This window comes from Lolium perenne, chromosome 3, assembly GCF_019359855.2.
Source record: "Lolium perenne isolate Kyuss_39 chromosome 3, Kyuss_2.0, whole genome shotgun sequence".
Classification (NCBI taxonomy): Eukaryota; Viridiplantae; Streptophyta; class Magnoliopsida; order Poales; family Poaceae; genus Lolium; species Lolium perenne.
The window spans coordinates 329,760,330-329,778,931 of record NC_067246.2 but is presented as its reverse complement, the minus strand read 5'-3'; the positions used below and the strand labels follow the sequence as shown (position 1 = coordinate 329,778,931).

Here is an 18,602-nt window from a genome sequence, read left to right as displayed (position 1 = left end):
AAGCGCCCTTCATTCTCAAGGAGGTGGACATGGTCATCACCGACCTCTGCGCATGATGTATTGATCTCGTGGGCATCTGCGACATCCCGTCGTGCTCAAGGAACGCCACCTTCGTGCTGAAGGCCATGGCCATCGTTTGCTGACCTTGGCGTGCTGCCGCGGATCGTCCCGGGCACCGATTGGACGACGCCAGGAGGCGAGCCCGCTAGCGCCGATGTAAGAGTTCCCTGGTGCCTGGAGGGGGCATCGACCGATCCTTATGAGGAGCAGTCATGGGCGCATTGGTTTCCTTGTCGAGATCGGGGAGGAGTATCGACCGATCTTTATGAGGAGGAGTCATGAGCGCGTTTGTTTCCTAGCTTGTCAAGATCGGGAGGAGGATCTGAAAAAAAGGACCGGGGAGGAGTCTGGGTGCGTGTACTTGTGTAAACGTTTTGATTTGCATGGAGTCTACTCAATCCTGCTTGCTAACGATTCAACGTTATGTAGGAGATCGGCTCTGTCCTGTTTGCTTACGATTCAGCGTCACGTAAGAGATCGGCTCGGTGCAGAAAACGTGTGCGGATAGGACGACGCACGCACCAACCTGTGACGGACGACGGAAGAAGCGAACGGACAATGCAATCAATGGACGAAACGACGGAAACACTATTTTCTTTATTATTAAGTATAGATAGAGATTTATTTTATTAATATTAAATATTTTTCCTTAAAATAGAGAAATGTTATTGGGCTAAGTTAAGTTGGTTTAGCTGGACCAGGCGTAGTGCATCGGCCCATTACGGCCCAACCTGGTCGGGTCAAGCCCGACCCAGGTCTCCTCCTCTCTCATTTTTCTCTTCCTCTCCTTCCTCTCACGCGAAACGACACGCTCCCGAGTACCCCCAATGGCGACGCCGTGTTGCCGCCTTCTCATTGTCTCTCCCGCCCCTCTCCGGCGCCGGAGAGGCGGGGTTGTGCTTTATCATCTCCTCTTGCTCGATTTGGTCCTCGCGGCTCCTAGCGTTCTCCCTCGATTCCTCAAACCCTAGCAATCGCCGGTGGTTCTGGCCATCGCTGGGCTTCCCCGCCGTCGCTGCTCTCCACTCTCCAGAGTGTCTTCGCTACCTTCTCCTCCCTTTAACTCCCAAGATCCGCCATGGCCTCTTCTTCTGTACACGCATCCCACGGGAACCCCTAGCTCCGCCGCGCACTTGCGCGAGCTTAGGCTGCTCGCCCTCCTCTTCGACTCCAACACCTCCCCTTCGATCTCCTCGTTGCCTCCGTCAACAACCTCGACTGCAACATCGAGCCCCATCTCGACCCTATTTCCTCGTCCTCCCTTGGTCGCCTGTGTTGCCTCGGTTCTGCAGTTCCGCAGTGGTGTGGTGGTGGTCTTTTTTTTTTTTCTTTCGAAATGGTGGTGGTGGTCTGATGTGCTGCTGGTGATGGTGGTGCTGCTGCTTGACTACACCATATCTACCTCGACTACGAGCTTGGCTACGCCTCCGGTCAGGTATAATCTCGGTTCTCCCCTGCTCTTTCATGTACAATGGTGTTGCTAGGTAATCCAACGCCCATGGTGGTGATGGATTAGAGCTAGGTGGTTGTGATGATCAGTGACCTGGCCATGGTTTTCATCTGTAGGACTTTGGTGATGCTAGTGGTCTCCTATGCATCTAGGTATAAATATTTATGTGTTACTGCAGTGCTGCTGATGTATTTGTGCTATTAGTATGGTCCTGGTTAGGCTCTAGTTACTGTTGTGTATGTGAATAGATGCTATGTTATATAGCCTTGTAAATTTTAACAACTACATGTTCTGGTAGTTGTTTAAGAAGAAATAGGATGTGTACTATTGTAAGTAATATGATCCTGGGTAGGCTCTAGTTACTGCTGGTGGAGACCTACCTGCGATCCCAATGGGCCCTTGGCTCATGCGGTCGCTGCCATGGTTCGGCTCTAGATAGTTCGTCAAGGCTTGGACTAAAGTCATGGCAAAAACTAAAACCTTTTGTTGAGATATTGTGCAACAAGCAGGCAAGTATTTGTACATCTGGTACTTTTGTAGTTTTGTTCTCTCTTTAGATGTACTTATACAGTTCAACCTATGGTGAGAAAAAGGAGCAGACCTCCTTTTCTGCAGGTTTACATTAATTATTTACTATGTGCCTATGTTTTCTGAGTATTTTGTTCTATTTTCTGAGTACTATAGTGCTTTTCCAGTTCTAAACATATCTGACCTGACTACTCTTATTCTCATATAGGTTTTGGGGAGGCCTTGTACCAGAGAACGCATTGAACCCAAGTAAATTGGAGGGCCTACTAAATGCAGGAGTTCTGGGACTTAAGGTTTGTTTCTCAACTGGTACCACGTATTTCATCATTTTTTGTTCACATTATTGTCTCCTATGTTCTTCCATTTCCTGAAAAAACTGACACTAGAAAGAATCTGACTTAACCCGTTTCATTTTGTTCTAGTTTTATATGTGTCCTGTCTATTCAGCTATTATAGATAACATCTTGACATTTTAATCCTCCCAGATACGTCTATATACATAAGCTGAAAAGTTGCACCAGCGAGTGTAAATTGAAGCTGAGCTATTATTGTTTTATGATTTTAGTTGAATTTGCTAATAGCCTTGTGGTTCCTATAGCTGCATAGAAATACGCCTCAGTGGCCATTCCGTGCAACAAGAAGGTGATTTCTTGGGTATTTCACTGTTTTTCTTTACCTCTTTTGCATTAGAAAAGTTAAACCAAAATCTCTATCCTTCGATTATTCTGGAATGATAGTGCACACGTTGGTACTTGGTAATAAGCAGTCTGGTAGCTTTTAAGTTAAAATAGAGGACTACCTAGTTTCTGATATTCCATATATTATTTTTCCAAGACAATATAGAATGTGGTTCTGAACTTCCTTTCTATTTTGTTTATATTCAGGGCATTGTTGAAGGACTTTATCAAGGATGAGGTGCTTCAGGATGGTAACAACAATATTGTCTTGGTAGAGGAGCATGTAAACAATGATTTATTTGCTTCTTTTAGTCAACATGTTATTTTCCTATGAGCTTAGTGGAGTTCTAGACATTGCTTGTTAGCCTTGCTAGCTAGTTCACAGGTAGTGTAGTGTGTGGGAAGTGGTCTGGGTTTGTGATGCTGCCAAAAGCTTCATGCAGCTTGTATTGCATAGTGCTATTTATAGGATACAAGCTAGGTACAACATGTAGATTTCTAAAGCCTTCTAGAGCTTTCTACTGCTATCCTTTTATAGCTATCTACTAGTAGAGTTTTCCAGAGTGTTCTACTGGCTAAGGCTAAGACTTACATATGTAATGTACTCCTAGAACATACTAGAACATACCAGCACCTACAGTACTACTAGAAGGTACTAGCTAACTCCTGAGCAAGAATTACTCTAACAATTCTCCCCCTAATCCTTGCTCTTCATGCTTGACTTGATTTGGACCATTCCAATTCTAGCTCTCAGCTCCTGAAACTTTACTCGCCCAAGTGATTTTGTCAAAATATCAGCGAGCTGATTTGAAGTATTGATGAAGCTGGCGTTGATGCTTCCATCTTCCAAGCAGCCTCTAATGAAGTGGTACCGAATATCGATATGTTTGCTGCGCTCATGGAAGACTGGATTTTTGGCTAATGCCAGGGCAGACTTGTTGTCCACCATTAGCTCAACTGTCTCGGCTTTTCTTCCTTGAAGTTCTCCAAGAAGTCGAGCCAGCCAAATACCTTGAGTTGCTGCAGTTGTGGCCGCAACATATTCTGCCTCGCATGAAGACAGAGCAACCACCCTTTGCTTGAAAGATTGCCAACTCACCAAGCAGTTGCCGAGGAAGAACAGATTGCCGCTCGTGCTCTTCCTAGTGTCAATGTCACCGGCTAGGTTGCTATCGCTGTAACCAATTAGATGTGCATCCTTTGTCTTCCGTTGGTAGTGAAGACCATAGTGGGTCGTGCCAGCGACGTAGCGAAGAATTCTCTTCACCGCCATCATATGCTCCTTCGTGGGTCGTTCCATGAAACGACTGACGAACCCAATAGCAAATGCCAGGTCTGGCCTGGTGTGGACGAGGTAGCGTAGGCTGCCAACGATTTGTCGGTACTTCGTAGCATCCACCTCTTTTGCTGTACTTTCACGGCTAAGCTTGAGCCGCTCCTCCATTGGAGTGTGTCTTTGGATTGCATCCTTCCATTCCACCCACTGTAGGATGCGCGAGGCATAGTGTGCTTGACATAGGTGATGCCATCGCCGTCTTCTTTGGACTTCAATTCCGAGATAGAATGACAACAATCCAAGGTCACTCATTTGGAATTTTGTCTTCATCTCGGCCTTGAAACTCTCAATTGCTCCCTTGGACGAACTTGTGATGATCAGATCATCCACATATACTCCAATGAGCAAGATTGCGTCACCCGTGATGCGCCGGTAGATTGCGTGCTCGTGCTCGCTATGCTTGAAACCCATTTCTTTGAGCATGGAGTCGAGCTTCGCATTCCATGCCCGCGGAGCTTGCCGCAAACCATAGAGGGCCTTGCGCAGCCGTAGGACTTTTCCTTCTTCTCCGGTGACGACGAAACCCGGTGGCTGCTTCACATAGACCTCCTCCTTCAGTTCTCCATTGAGGAAGGCTGATTTTACGTCCATGTGGTGGACGGGCCACCCTCTGGGCAGCCAAAGCAAGCGGCAGCCGGATTGATTCCATGCGAGCGACGGAGCAAAGACTTCATCAAAGTCTATGCTTCTTTGGGACGAAGCCACGAGCGACCAACCGTGCTTTGTGTTTGATGACTTCGCCGGCTTCATTTTTCTTCAACTTATAGACCCATTTGAGACCTATTGGTTGATGCCCGTGTGGCAGGTCAACAAGCTCCCATGTGTTGTTTCGCTCCACTGCTTCAGTTTCCTCGCGCATGGTCGCTGCCATGCCTTGTCGCGCTCGGCTCTGCGAATGAGCATGGCTCCCCGTGCCGGCCAAGTGTAGCTCGAGTCGAGGTTGCGCGGTGCGAGCCCGAGCACCGGTTCGTCTCCAATCGGGTTTCGACCTGCGATAGCGAACCGGTGTGTCTCCATGCGCAGCATCCAGTCGGTCATCATCATCTGCTAGTGGCGTGACGAAAACCGGGGTTGATGCGGTTGCAACACTTGTTGCTGGAGCTGATGGAGGTGTTGGTGGGGCGTTGGTTGAGGCACCTTGAGCCCCACGTCTCGAAGACAGAGACCTGTCCCCGCCGAATCGGACACAGCTGGCGGTCTTGTGGCATGACGACTGATATACTCCACGTCAAAGTTGCTGTTGGGGATTTCGCCGCCATCTGCTGCCCAATCCCAACCTCGCTCTTCATCAAAGATAACATCACGAGCGATGCGAACACGCCTTGTGGCTGGGTCCAACAGTCTGTATGCCTTTACTCCATCCTCATAGCCAATGAAGACAGCGGGAGAGCTGCGGTCATCAAGCTTGCGTAGGTTCCCCTGTTCCTTGACATATGCCAAGCACCCAAAGGTGCGAAGGTAGTGGACAGCCAGCTTGCGGCCATGCCACGCCTCGTAAGGAGTCTTTCCTGTGAGGGCTTTGGTGGGAGCTCGGTTTAGGAGGAAGACAGCAGTGCTGACCGCCTCCCCCAAAATTCAGCTGGCATACTCCTCTGTTTTAGCAAAGAACGTGTCATTGCCACCACTGTTTGGTTCCGCCTCTCGACGATGCCATTCTGCTGTGGGGTGTATGGCGCGGAGAAGTGGCGCTCGATTCCGTCATCAGCGCAATAGGATGCAAAATCTGTTGAGGTGAACTCACCGCCGTTGTCTGTGCGGAACACACGTAGTTTGCGTCCGCTTTGAGCTTCTGCCGTTGCCTGAACTCTTTTGATGGCATCTGCTGCATCATTCTTAGCTGCCAGGAGCATCACCCACATATAGCGAGTGGCGTCATCCACCAACAACAAGAAGTAGCGCCGGCCTCCAGGTGTCGCCGGCGAAATGGGACCGGCAGATGTTGCCGTGGACAAGCTCAAGTGGCTCCTGTGCACGATACCTTGCTTGCCGAGGGAACGGGCTGCGGCGATGCTTCGTGATGACGCATGTGTCGCAGAACTGCTCCACGTGTTCCAGCCGTGGCAGCCCACGTGCCATGGCGAGGCGTCCCATCTTCTCCAAAGCATCAAAGTTGAGATGCCCAAATCGCTCATGCCAGCGCCAAGCAATATCATAGCGGCGGGCAGAGAGACAAATTGGCCGCGCAATCTCAAGATGGAGGAGATAGAGGCGATTCCGGCCGCGTGTGACCCGAACAAGGAGTCGTCCTTGCTGATCCCATATGCGAAGCACACCTCTCCTGATCAGCACGCATGCGTCGCTCTCGTCAAGTTGACCAATGCTGATGATCGAGTTCTTCAGGCGTGGGATGTAGTAGACGCCGCTGAGAGCCTTGTGTTCACCATTTCTGCCTGCAAAGATGATGGTGCCCATGCCCTTGATTTCCACGATCGAGCCGTCGCCGAATTTGACAGTGCCGGTGATTGTACGGTCAATTTCAGCAAAGGCGTCCCCATGGCCCGTCATGTGATTTGTAGCCCCAGTGTCGAGGTACCAGCCCTCGATTCGCTCGTCGTCGCTGCTCGTCCCAAGGTAAGCTTTTGCCTTCGGCTCATCGATGTGAAGAGGAACATGCTCTGGAGCTGTGATGGTGCTATCTTGCACCACAATGGCCGGGGCTGGAGCAACATTCTGCTGCACCACCATGGCGGCGGTGAGCTTCACTTTTCTCCACCGGCATGGCTGGAGCTGGAGTAGTGCTTTGCTGCACCACCATGGCAGGGGCAGGAGTGGTGCAGACCTGCGCCATGAGGAGTGCAGGCTCCTCATCATCTTCCTCTGCTTCGGCCAGGTATGCCCTGTTTCTCCGGGGCTGCCTGCAATCCTTGGCCCAATGGCCGCGACGGCCGCAGTTGCGGCATGTGTCATCTCGCGGGCCGTCCCTAGCCGCTGGACGATCGTCGTCTCCAACCTTCTTACGTGGTGGCCGTCGTCGTCGCTGTCCGCTGCTGCGTGCAGGCCTGGAGGAGCTGCCTCCTTGGCGCCCCTTCATCCTCTCTAGCCATTGCTCCTCGGTGAGTAGGAGCTTGCCCAGCTAACGCGCCGGCTCGGTCGACTCGAGACGGTCCTCAGCTGCCTTCAACCGGCCGGTGACTTCCTCCAATGACATATCAGAAGTGTCAAGGAGGGTCTCGATCGCAAGGGCTATCTGCGACAGCCTTGGCGGCACAACCCGCAAAAACTTCTCGACGACTTGAGTTTCGTCGATTGGTGCTCCGAGCGTGGCAAGGCTTGTGACGAGGTTCGTAAGTCGTAGCGCGAAATCATCAACAGACTCCCCGTCGCGGAATGAGATCATCTCAAATTCCTTCTTTAGCTGCTGCACCTTGCCCTTCCGCACGCGATCTGAACCGACGCGCATGGCTCGAATCGCCTCCCACGCCTCCTTCGCTGTCCGCTTGACGGCTAGTCCAGCCATCATTTCTGTTGGCACTGCTTGCAAGATGGCCTCCAGCGCCATTCGATCTTCCTGGTAGTCGTCGGCGCCGAGCTCAATTGCATCCCAGATGCCCCGAGCCTGCAGCTTCACCTTCATGAGGAGGCTCCATTCGGTGTAGTTCGTCCGTGTCAGCATCGGGTAACTGCCACCGCCGACGTCCTTCACGACTCGCTCGACCACAACCTCGCGCCTTCCTGCATCACGGTGGCGCAGTCGTCTTGGTGGTGGTGAAGGGGAACAGCGCCGCGGCTGGCGAGGCGGACTGCCAGCAACACCTCCAACTGGAGCTGACACCATCTCTCAGGATCCTATCTTCACCAAGGCTCTGATACCAATTGTTAGCCTTGCTAGCTAGTTCACGGGTAGTGTAGTGTGTGGGAAGTGGTCTGGGTTTGTGATGCTGCCAAAAGCTTCATGCAGCTTGTATTGCATAGTGCTATTTATAGGATACAAGCTAGGTACAACATGTAGATTTCTAAAGCCTTCTAGAGCTTTCTACTGCTATCCTTTTATAGCTATCTACTAGTAGAGTTTTCCAGAGTGTTCTACTGGCTAAGGCTAAGACTTACATATGTAATGTACTCCTAGAACATACTAGAACATACCAGCACCTACAGTACTACTAGAAGGTACTAGCTAACTCCTGAGCAAGAATTACTCTAACATTGCTCAGCTTCCAAAAAACAGTACTCCTATGTTACCTGCTTCATTTATTTTTATTGTTTCAGTTAGAATATAAATTGTCCTTTTCCCACTCTCATGGTCCTATTGTAAACTCATGATGTAGTTCGGTCAGTAGGTTCTTCAACCTTGCTCTTGATTTTTAAGGGTTTAGTACAAGGGTGCTAGAGATGCTCTAAAGGCAGATTGTCTTACTAACTTTCATGATCTGCTCTCTCTTCAATTTGTGTCTTTAATATGTCTTCTTTGTTTGTGATGTATTCCTCCATGTTAGCATGCGTGGAGGAGTGTGCTTAATCTTTAGTTTACGGGTAGCCCTGAGCTAAAAAAAATAAGGTGGTTGCAAAGGACAGTGACTTGGCCAAAACAACCTGCAAGTCCACGCCTACCATACAATGCCAAAACGTACAGTAGGCGGCGCGGTAAAGCGCGCATTTTCACCTAGTTTCTTTCACTTGTGAAGGCTAGAATTTGTTTTCTGAAATCCCCATTGGAAACCGCGTTTTATTTGGCAGTTTTCTGGATGTTAAATACCATTGGATGGGTTACTTTTTATTGGCATTGGAAACATATCACATTATGGCAGGGCAACGTTTCACAATTTAATGAATCTTCCACTTATTTGATGGGATGGTTAAGAGATTACTTATGGTTAAACTCTTCACAACTTATCAATGGATATAATCCTTTTGGGACTTTTGTTCAGTCGCATAGTATCTTTTGCCAGTTAATATAAGTTCATGTCTTGTACCCAAATATAAAGTTTAACTGACAGCTATCCTTGCAAGTCTTGAGCATGCAATCCAACACTATACTATTCATGTGCTTTCCTTAACTTGCAAGAATGTTCCCAGGCCAGTTCTAGCAGAGGTAAAATATGTATCATTATTAATTAACTATAACTATGGAAGCGCTCCATGTTCGTACACAACTGGTATGTTGCAGTAAAGTCCACATTTAATACCCTATATAAAGTTCAAACAGATTCACGCATCCATATTGACTCGGGCACTGTTCATGGGTCATTTTTTCCCTATAGTGGGATGACACGTATTTATTTGTTGCATATGATTATTTTTTCTTTGCTTTTAGCAGTAACTTTCCATCAGTTTTTCCCGAGAGTTCGGTAACCGGCTACCGGCAAACAGATTTGTAGGGCGTTTATTCACCGGTCTGCTCTCGGTTTCCTTTCTTTAGTGTGTTTAATTTGGTCAAAGCGGTGCTGGGCCCACCACCGAGCAATTTTGCAGTTTTGGTCTGAGACGTGGGATCTACACGTGCGTCCCTAGACGTTTCTCCACTATCTCCACCTCCATCCGCCTCCCCTCAGATCTTCTCTCTGGATTGGGTGAGATGACCGAGATCTTTCTTCCCCAATAGCATTCCCTCCGGCCCTGGCCGTTTTCCACGCTCGCTTGCGCCGCGCTCCACGGGCTGCCGCGCGCGCTCCACCCTGCACGATGGCAAGCCGGCCGCCCCTGTGCGTGCCTCGCGCCGCCTGCGCCGCTCGGCCGACAACGGTGGCGCTAGGCAGGAAGAAGGCCGCCACGGGGCTGCCAGCAGGGTCAGCGGCCTCTTCTACGGTGGAGACGGCGGGGCATGCTGCTGCGGCGTCATCTCTTATCGCCGGCAAAGGCGGCGACCTCCTCAACAATGGAGGCGGCCGGAAGGCTGCTGCTGCTTTACCCATAGCAGTCGCTCAGGAGATCCCGCCGCGGTGAATGCGTGTTGGATGGACAAGCTGCTTCAATTGGTTCATCAAAGGTAGGTGCGCTGAGATTGAACACCTGGTGCAGGGGTGCGGCCGTGCGGAAGTCTTTTTTTTGTCTCACCTTCCTGATCTATTTTCTCATCATTACCCCTCTAAATTGTCCTCAGATATGTCCTTTTTTTGCGGGTAATTTTTCTCAGATACGGAGTATGTCCGTTTTGATTATTACCTTTACCTCTCTGTGTGATATTGTTCGTCTGATTATTTTGTTTCAACCATGGTATACATCATCATTTCCAGGATATTAGATGTGATGCCTGAGAGAAGAGGCTCTTAGGAATAGCAAAGCTGGAGATGGTTAATTCGTTTTTGTGTTTTAGATGATCCTATTTGACATAAATTTACCATAATTTTGACTAAAAGGACGAGAAGAGGAGGGAGGTAGCAGTGTGCGTACCGGTAGAGGAGGTGGCAGGAAATAGTGCCGCTGATGATGGCATGCTGAGGGGCGACGAGATGGAGGCGGCCTTCGGCATGGCAGCACATCAAGATGCGACGCCCGGTCATATCCGTTTGTTGTTCTGTCCGCTGAGATGCTCACATGCGGGAGATGTGTCCTACCAAGAACCCGGTAGGGCTAGGCTGCTCTGATGGTACTGGTCTCCTCTTTACCCTTTGCATTGCCTGTTGTTACTGATTCAGCTATCCTACTTTCATTTATTTCTGTGACAAATCAGGCTGGAAATTGTGTGGGTGGGCATTCAGTAACTTCCACAGCTATTCAGAACTAAATTCTTGGATGTTAACCCATGGTTTTTCTCTGGTATGTTTACCATCTACATGACAATTTCTACCACCTATACAAACATAATCAAATTTAGTAAGAATATGGTGCCCACAAACTGATGGTCATACCGTGGTTTTGCAGGTTATTTACGCCCATCATGAAATCAGTACCAGCGAGCTCCGTACATCTATATCCTTTTTTTCAGCCAGAGCCCCTTGCCATGTCTTTCCACGGGAGCATTATCAGATCCACATTTACAGCTAATGGTAATCATTTCAACTGGAAAATGACCACATTATTCTTATTGTAAAAAATCTGTGTGTTTTTATGTATAAGTGATCACATTATTCTTACTGTACGAAACATGTGCAGGTAAGGTTCTACATACCGAAGTAACTATACCATCTACTGGATCAAGCCAAGACAGAATTCATTAGAGATAATGTTATGGTTAAGAATCCGATCATCTTTCTTCCCAAGGTTCTCCACTACTATGCAAAGGCCAAATGATGTTGAATTAGAGTTGCCTGATCTGATTGACATGGTATGCAAGAGCATGCCTCATGCCCAACAAAAAGAAATGAGGAAACATCTCTGGAGGACGATACATAGGTGTGTTGAATGGTTGCCATAAAACTTTTCGTTCATGCTTCTACTTATCTCTTCACAAATCTTTCGTCTAGAAGTGAATATAAACAACACCGGAGGCTTCTCATATGAGTCTTTTAGTCTTTTATAGAGTTCATAGATGGCTGAAGCTTTTTATATCTATTCAATCGCGTCTCTATATGTTTTTCGGTGTTCACTATGAATTGTTTCCCTGTATGCGAAGTATCATTTTTTCTAGGTATGTATGTCGTCTTCTACCCTTTCTCTGGAGATTGTGTGTGACATGCATGTGAACAACTCCTATCTAGATATGCCCCTTGCAGTAATTTACATGGCCAAGACAACTGATTTTAGATGATCCAGGACTTTACTCAAGGGCTATTTCATAATCATTTCTTTTCTGTAATTGTACATGTTGCATTAGCACATAGATGGGAATAACACCCACAAAGATAAATACCGACAATTTAGAGGCACCTCTTAAATTAAAAGGTCATAAAGGGCTTAGTTACCAAGATTCAGAACCTAAAATTCTTCTAATTGCCCTACCGACTCTATTTTCTTGACGGTTCGAACTCAAGATATGTTTTAGGCTCTGTGAGAAGAATAGGTATTGTTTATTCACAACTTTAATTGTTCATAACAACCTATTCCTATGATCCTGAATCTTTGATTGTTCCAAGTTTTTTTTACCATACATAGTTAGATGAATAAAATTATTCTTAGGTTGTCTTCCATGTTTCTTTTCAGCACTCTGCGTTATTGCCAACAGGGTGCGTATGGATAAATCTACTTGCATCCTTTAGTTATATCCACTTATTGATGTAATTTTGTAGGAAGATGGTACACTATTGTAAAGTATGCAATTTGCACTAAGTTGTGTGTCATCTACTCTTTGTCAGCTTGACTTGAGAAGTGTATATCTCAGATGAGCAAGGCAAAACTATAAAAGTTGTAGTGATTTGGATAAGGTCCGAAGCTATAGTTCCTACAGAAGCTCAGGTATGGCGTATTTGTTTTCATAAATTGTTTTCCTCTTTCACTACACATATGGTATAGCTATCTTGAGATCTTATTGTTGCATGATAAATATACTAAACTGTACAACTAATAACATACATGATGTGTCCATTTGCCAAAACCTACCTTTCTCATGGGCAGCTTTATGGTATCGTCTCAAGGATAATTTCTAGGAGAGGGATGAAGACCCTTGCGCACGATGAAAATGGAGAACCAACTTTACAGACAGGAAACATGAATGTACAAAGAGGTCCTCGATTATGTCTGGACGATATATGTCAATATATGTACATCTTCATTGCTTAGTTTGGAAAATTCCACTACTATGTACAGAGCATAAGCTAACTACTCGGTTTTAATTGTAGAATCAGAACTATGTTCAAGGGCTCAACCCGAAGCTGATGCAACTTATGGTTACAGATTTTCGGTGCTCAAACGATCAATGAGAAATAGACCCCTTGCAAACATAATGGACTTAGGCTAGACAGAAGTACCATATACAGTGTTCTCTTTTCTGTACTTTTTAGCTACTCTCTGTATTCTTTGTTGTTGTACATGGCAAAGAACAAGTATATCAGGAGTCTCTTTTTATTTGTTGCCCTTATGTTGCTTATTATCGTTCCAGAAAAGTTGCTTTATAGTGATCTGCTGCGTCTAAGATTTGATCTGTTTACAACTTTTCGGTTTTGTTTACCAAGCAGGCTAACAAAGGAAAACTTGAGTTGAACGAACAATCCTAGATTATGTTCCAGAGTTAAAGTATGATTCAGAATGGCATGGCTGTTCTTTTCCTACTTTTGCTACTTGATTTACAGTATGATTCAGAGTGGCGCGCATGGTTGTTCTTTTCCTACTTTTACTCCTTGATTTACTTAGTGCCACAAATTTAGTTAAAATCTACCTAGGACGGCCCAGCTTCTACCACAACTAAATAGAAACACAATGCATATGGTGTCATATACCTACACCTGAAAATTCAAACATATACTAACGTACCAGTTTCTATTCTTTTAATCTGCGTTTGCTCAAGTTTTCAATTGGTCGCTAGGGCATGCATCCAGGCTCCAAAATCTCATTCCCTCCCTTCATCCGCCATTCATGTAGCGAGTGAGCCCTCTTCCACAACACAATCATGCTACTGAAGCAGAAGGGACAACACCACCACGGGAGAAGCAGAAAGGGTTCGAAAATCTCAACACCTCTCTTCATCTGCCTACTGAGAGGAGCTAAAAAAAACCTTGGGTGAGCCAACCTAAAGAAAGCACGAAGAAAACTCCGAACCATATACACTACTTGGCTTTGCCCATGGTGTCTAAATTGCAATCTGTAAACAACGATGGATTAAATTATTGGTGATACCAAATTGTTAACCGCCAATTTTATTTGCTATAGCCAATAGGGAAATTGATACTGACACTAAGCGATTTGAGATAATGAATTACCTCATTTGTGCATTTGTGCTGTAGAGAAGAGATGGACTGTGCCAGCCGATGGCCACCTCTACTAGCTCATAACTCGCATTCGCTTACTTGGGAATTGGGAGTGGAGATGGACTGGGGCCGGTGGCCACTGGGCGCTGCTGGACGAGGTCGCCGCTCGCCAAATCGGGTGTCTCCAGCTGCTATCTCCGTCCGTCCGTCCGCCGCTGAGCCACCGGCGGCAGGTCGGCAGCTGCCCCACTGGCCACTGCCCTAAGCTAGCTGTGTAGCACTATTGATACGACCAGAGCGAGCTGCGGAACACGGGAGCAGGGGCAACAAAGCGACAGCGACAACCGACCCCAATTCCTTTCTCCGCCTATTGAGGGACCGAATGTCTATGCTAGGCCTGGCCCATTACTCCTCGCACAACAGCTAGGCCTGGCCCAATACTCCACGCCTAACATCCATACCTGAAGACCTGACTAGATCAAACTGAAAAAAAATCCAACGAGGTTGCTAGGTCTGCTAGCTTGACAATACACGTGAGGCTGTCTTGGCACCTCGCGCCTCCTGGGAACTACGTAAGCATTCACCTCTGATCTGAACCGACACGAAGCAAAGGAAATTACTTAGCAAGACGACATAAATAACCAATGCATATATTTCAGACAAGCGACTAATTGCATACATAAACTCTCTCTCAAAAAGATTCTCCTGCAAAGATGGCAAGAAGGAGGCAGACTATTTATTACTCCCTCCATCCCAATTTATATATTCTTATATACTCTCCCACAAGCAATGTATCATCAATCCAAGTTAGCCCCCGCTTATCTCTAAGCCTAAAACAACACTATGTATACCATCCCATGCAATAATAATACTTATGTACTACCCTATAAAACAACCAACTGGCCGGTGATCAATATGAAATACTCCTGTAGTCGGCACAACTTCATGCACACACAATTTTAACATATACATTATGTGATTTTATTCTACTCGCTATTAGTTTAGGCCCACTCACTCTTACTACGTGTCACACCATACTAATTCAAAACTACTCGATTTTTCTACAAGCAACATGTCACGGGCGTGGCGTGCGCCGTGCCAATGCCTGCTAGTTTTCTTCAATTATCCTCAGGTATATATTCACTGCTGATTGCAGGGGCGGCGGCTTAGTTGATCTGCATTCCGGGTCCGGGCGTGTGAAGCTGTCTACTTGCTCGCCTGGTCGTAGCCATCAAGTTAGGTGAGTTTAGGCAACAAAAAAAAAAAGCATCACCTCTATGTAATGATTGAAATCAAGACTGATCTTGATCCGAGGTGAGATTAGGCAAAAAACAACCAGTTTTATTGAGCCTGACAAAAATTGGATACAGTTAGAGGTGATATAGGAGGTAACATTAATTCTAGAGACACCAGTCAGTGGCCATTTTTCATTTTTCTTTATGTTAAGATGAATTGAAGGAAAGTACTTTCATTGATACAACATATTACCATATTTCTCTTCTTTTTTCATCAAGCATCAAAGAATTTTATATGTTTTTAGGGATAGAAACACGTAAGGCCCTGTTCGGTAGGGGCGTTTTTCGGAGTTTTCAAGTGTCTTATCCCAACCCAATTTGAAACCGCTAGAAACCACGATCGGGCCGTTCGGTAGGCCGGTTTCAGCAGGTTTTAGCCCGACTGACCCTCCAGATACTCGTCGGTACTCGTCGGATTGAAGGGGATCAGAAACGCTTGTCCCCCCTCGCGTTTTTTTGCTCCTGGCGACGAAGGGGATTGGGTGTGGGGGGTGTTTTCACCAAATCTCCATCGGGTAAAACTCAGGAAACCACATTAAACCTCTCCTACCGAAATAGGTCTAAGGATATGTTGTCATCTGTTAAACTGTACTAACATGTGTTGAAATATTGGGCCTACACTTAGTGGCCCATACTAGATTTCAGATTTTCCTATAAATCTCAAAGCCCACATAGTGGAAGCCTTGTGAGTTTGAGCCCAAGTTGGTGGCAGCTCACTAGGGAGTGGCAAGAGGTGGGAAGTTTAGTCCCACATGGAAAGTTGGGAGGAAGTTAGACCACCTTATAAGGTGGGTTGTTCCACCACTAGTAAGTGAGTGAGAATATGAGTGCTACACGTGCGCGCTCCTCCTCCTCGCTCGCTCGTCACGACACGACGCGCTCGTGGTGAGTGGATTGAGCCTCGAGCCGAGACCTTCCTTACTTTTTGCAGCTCAGGAAAACGAACAGAGTCCTAGACGGACGCGTCGCAGTTAGTCGGTTCGGGTCGCTCCCGGATCGTGGGCTATCTGTAACCGACTCGAAACGTTCGTGCGACGTGGGCGTGGCCCACGTTGCCTAGGGTTTCCCGAGCCTATATAATCTCTTGCCCGGCTACCGCAGAAATATACTGAATACACGAGTTAGGGTTTCCACCTCTCTCTGCTTGCGCCGCCATCGTAGTCTACTCCATCCCGCTCGCCGACGTGTATCGGCGAACGGGAGAGCAGGTCTCCGGAACCACTCGTCCTTGCGATCCTGTACGGGAGAGGGCGAATTAGGTTTTTGGGAAGCGCTCTGCGCGACTGCTCAAGCTCTTCATCACGGGTCGCCTTCCGTCCAAGTCGGGCGGTGCTGCCTACCGTCGTCTTCAACGCCGTCTACTTCGACCCGTCGTCCCCGTCGTCAACAACGTTGTCATCAACAACGTTACTTCCGCGACATCATCTGCTACACCTCCACCGCCACCTCCACCAGATCGGTACGTGTGACATATCTCGATCTGCTTAGCGATGGATGCTGTACCGTTTGCGCTGCTGCTACTCATGTTGATTAATGCATCTAGTATGTTTGAGTTTCACATGTTACTAGTTGTTGCCATCATGTTTTATATTCTGGAATTAATCATGGAAATTGTGCCTAATTATCCAACAGCATGTAGCCAAAAGTATTTTAACAGAAAAAACCTGAGCATACCTACTCAAATTCTATGTCATGGATCTGAATTTAAGTGGTACTATATTTTTCCATCAGAGGCTCATGAATTGTGTAGTTAGCATGGCAGGTACAACTCAAAAGACCACTGTTTCTCGAACTTAACTTGCGTGTACTGTGTTTAATATTTCTTGGGATAGCTTGTGACAAGTTGCTGTCCTTTAAATATAGATCAAGCATGTGCAACAAACAAGTCAATTGGAGTATAAATATATCTCTGTTTTTGCCGATTCAACTTATCTTAGTTTTCCAAATCTGGATGAGAACCAGACTGATGTTGATTCAAACACTGCAGGGGAAGTTGCTTCAAGGCTGTTAAACAGAGGAGAGTAAGTGGCCAGACGGGACGAGGACGATCTCCATCAGTAGTAGTCAACGACGGCAGGTCCAGATGGGTCGAGCCAGCAGGTACATGCCTTGTTCTGCACACGTAGAACAATCGATCAAATTTTCTTGATGTGTAACTTAGAAATAGTTTGTGCATTTTGGTCTGGAGTTGTGCATGCTTACACTAGACCTTGCTTTGTTGCATCATCTTGGCTTCAATAATTGATATTTGGGATTTGCTATCTTTATGTCCATTATTTGCTCTGGATAACATTATGCATTGTTGCTCATCTGAGACCTATTGGAATTTTTGCACTTCTGCATGAGGCTTGGTAAATACTTGGTTTTATCTTTCCTAGAAAATGGCAGTTCTATACTTATACAAGCAACTTCCTATTCTGAGTTATCCTTTGTTAATTTTGCAGTATGTTCCCCAAATCTAATCATATTACCATTGGAACAAAGATGTTCAGGAACTTGTTTTTCCATCATAGGCTTGAGAAGACCAAGTTTCCAAAATCTGCTGATGTGACCTTTGCAACAAAGATGCTCTGAAACTTCCCATCCTAGGCTTGTCATTTTTAGACTTAGCTTGTACTTTATCTATACATATTTCTTAAGTCATTTTTCTGTTAATACGGCCAACGATCTATGTGGTTGCATATCATCTGTTTATTATAATGCCTGTGGCATACATTGTGTTCTATTAATGTGCTCATGTTCCTTTTATGAATTATTAGAAAGTTGCAGGCGTTGTATAATTCAATCTCTAATCCTGCCAAAATTGCAGGAACTATATTCGTGTTCTGTGAACTGCAGGTCTGTACTGTTATTGTTGTAAACCGAATTTTGTATGTGCCCTAAAAAGTTTCTAGGGCACATTTTGGATGTGCCCCTAAAAGTATGTACCCCTAAAAGTTTTTGGGGCACATTTTTGATGTTGTGCCCTTAAAAGTTTTGTGCCCTCTAAAGTTTTCAAGGCACAATTTTGATGTGCCCTCTAAAGTTTTCAGGGCACAATTTTGATGTGCCCTCTAAACTTTTCAGGGCACAATTTTGATGTGCCCTCTAAATTTTTCAGGGCACAATTTTGATGTGCCCTCTAAACTTTTCAGGGCATATTTTTTAAGTGCCCTTAATACTTTCCGAGTAGCAAGTAAATTCGGCACATTTTTATGTGCCCTTAAAAGTTTTTAGGGCACAATATACATTTAAGGTAACATAAAAGTGCCCCTAAAACCTTACCGTGGTGTAGTGAGCGCGGCGGCGGCGAGTGCCAGGCTAGGTGGCGCCGGCGGGTACCAGGGGAGGTGGCCCCTCTTAGGGATCAAGTGCGACAGAAGCGGCAATGGGGACCATGGGCAGGGAGGGCGCCTGCTCGCAGATGCGGCGGCGCTGGGAATCTGGCTCAGCAGCGCTGCAAATCAAGCGTGCAGCATGAATGAACAAGATAATCCCTATCCACTTCGACCTGGCCTCCCCCAACGCCAATTTTGCCTCTTTTAGCTCTGATTTTACAAA

General features: G+C 46.5%; 1 protein-coding gene and 2 long non-coding RNA genes across 9 annotated transcripts; 2 read left to right on the top strand and 1 right to left on the bottom strand.

The window, feature by feature from the left end:
- Positions 1-852: 852 nt before the first annotated feature.
- On the top strand, positions 853-12,928 carry LOC127345796 (uncharacterized). 6 transcript variants are annotated; one of them, XR_011756330.1, is made up of 9 exons: positions 853-1,495; positions 2,247-2,331; positions 2,923-2,966; positions 10,345-10,552; positions 10,659-10,744; positions 10,850-10,974; positions 11,081-11,320; positions 12,220-12,319; positions 12,479-12,928. It is a non-coding gene; the product is annotated as an uncharacterized lncRNA (long non-coding RNA). The 6 variants fall into 6 exon arrangements; XR_011756329.1 differs by having other exon boundaries at positions 10,345-10,574; XR_011756332.1 differs by having other exon boundaries at positions 10,345-10,744; positions 12,479-12,587; positions 12,709-12,928.
- Positions 7,125-8,076, bottom strand: LOC139838649 (uncharacterized). Its single transcript, XM_071828691.1, has one exon. The coding sequence runs from the start codon at positions 7,824-7,826 to the stop codon at positions 7,125-7,127; it is 702 nt and encodes a 233-aa protein (XP_071684792.1). The 5' UTR covers positions 7,827-8,076.
- A 2,026-nt stretch (positions 12,929-14,954) lies between the features above and the next one.
- Positions 14,955-17,825, top strand: LOC127338898 (uncharacterized). 2 transcript variants are annotated; one of them, XR_007874539.2, is made up of 3 exons: positions 14,955-15,007; positions 17,050-17,162; positions 17,507-17,825. It is a non-coding gene; the product is annotated as an uncharacterized lncRNA (long non-coding RNA). The 2 variants fall into 2 exon arrangements; XR_011754384.1 differs by lacking the exon at positions 14,955-15,007 and adding an exon at positions 16,719-16,824.
- The last annotated feature ends 777 nt before the right edge of the window (positions 17,826-18,602 follow it).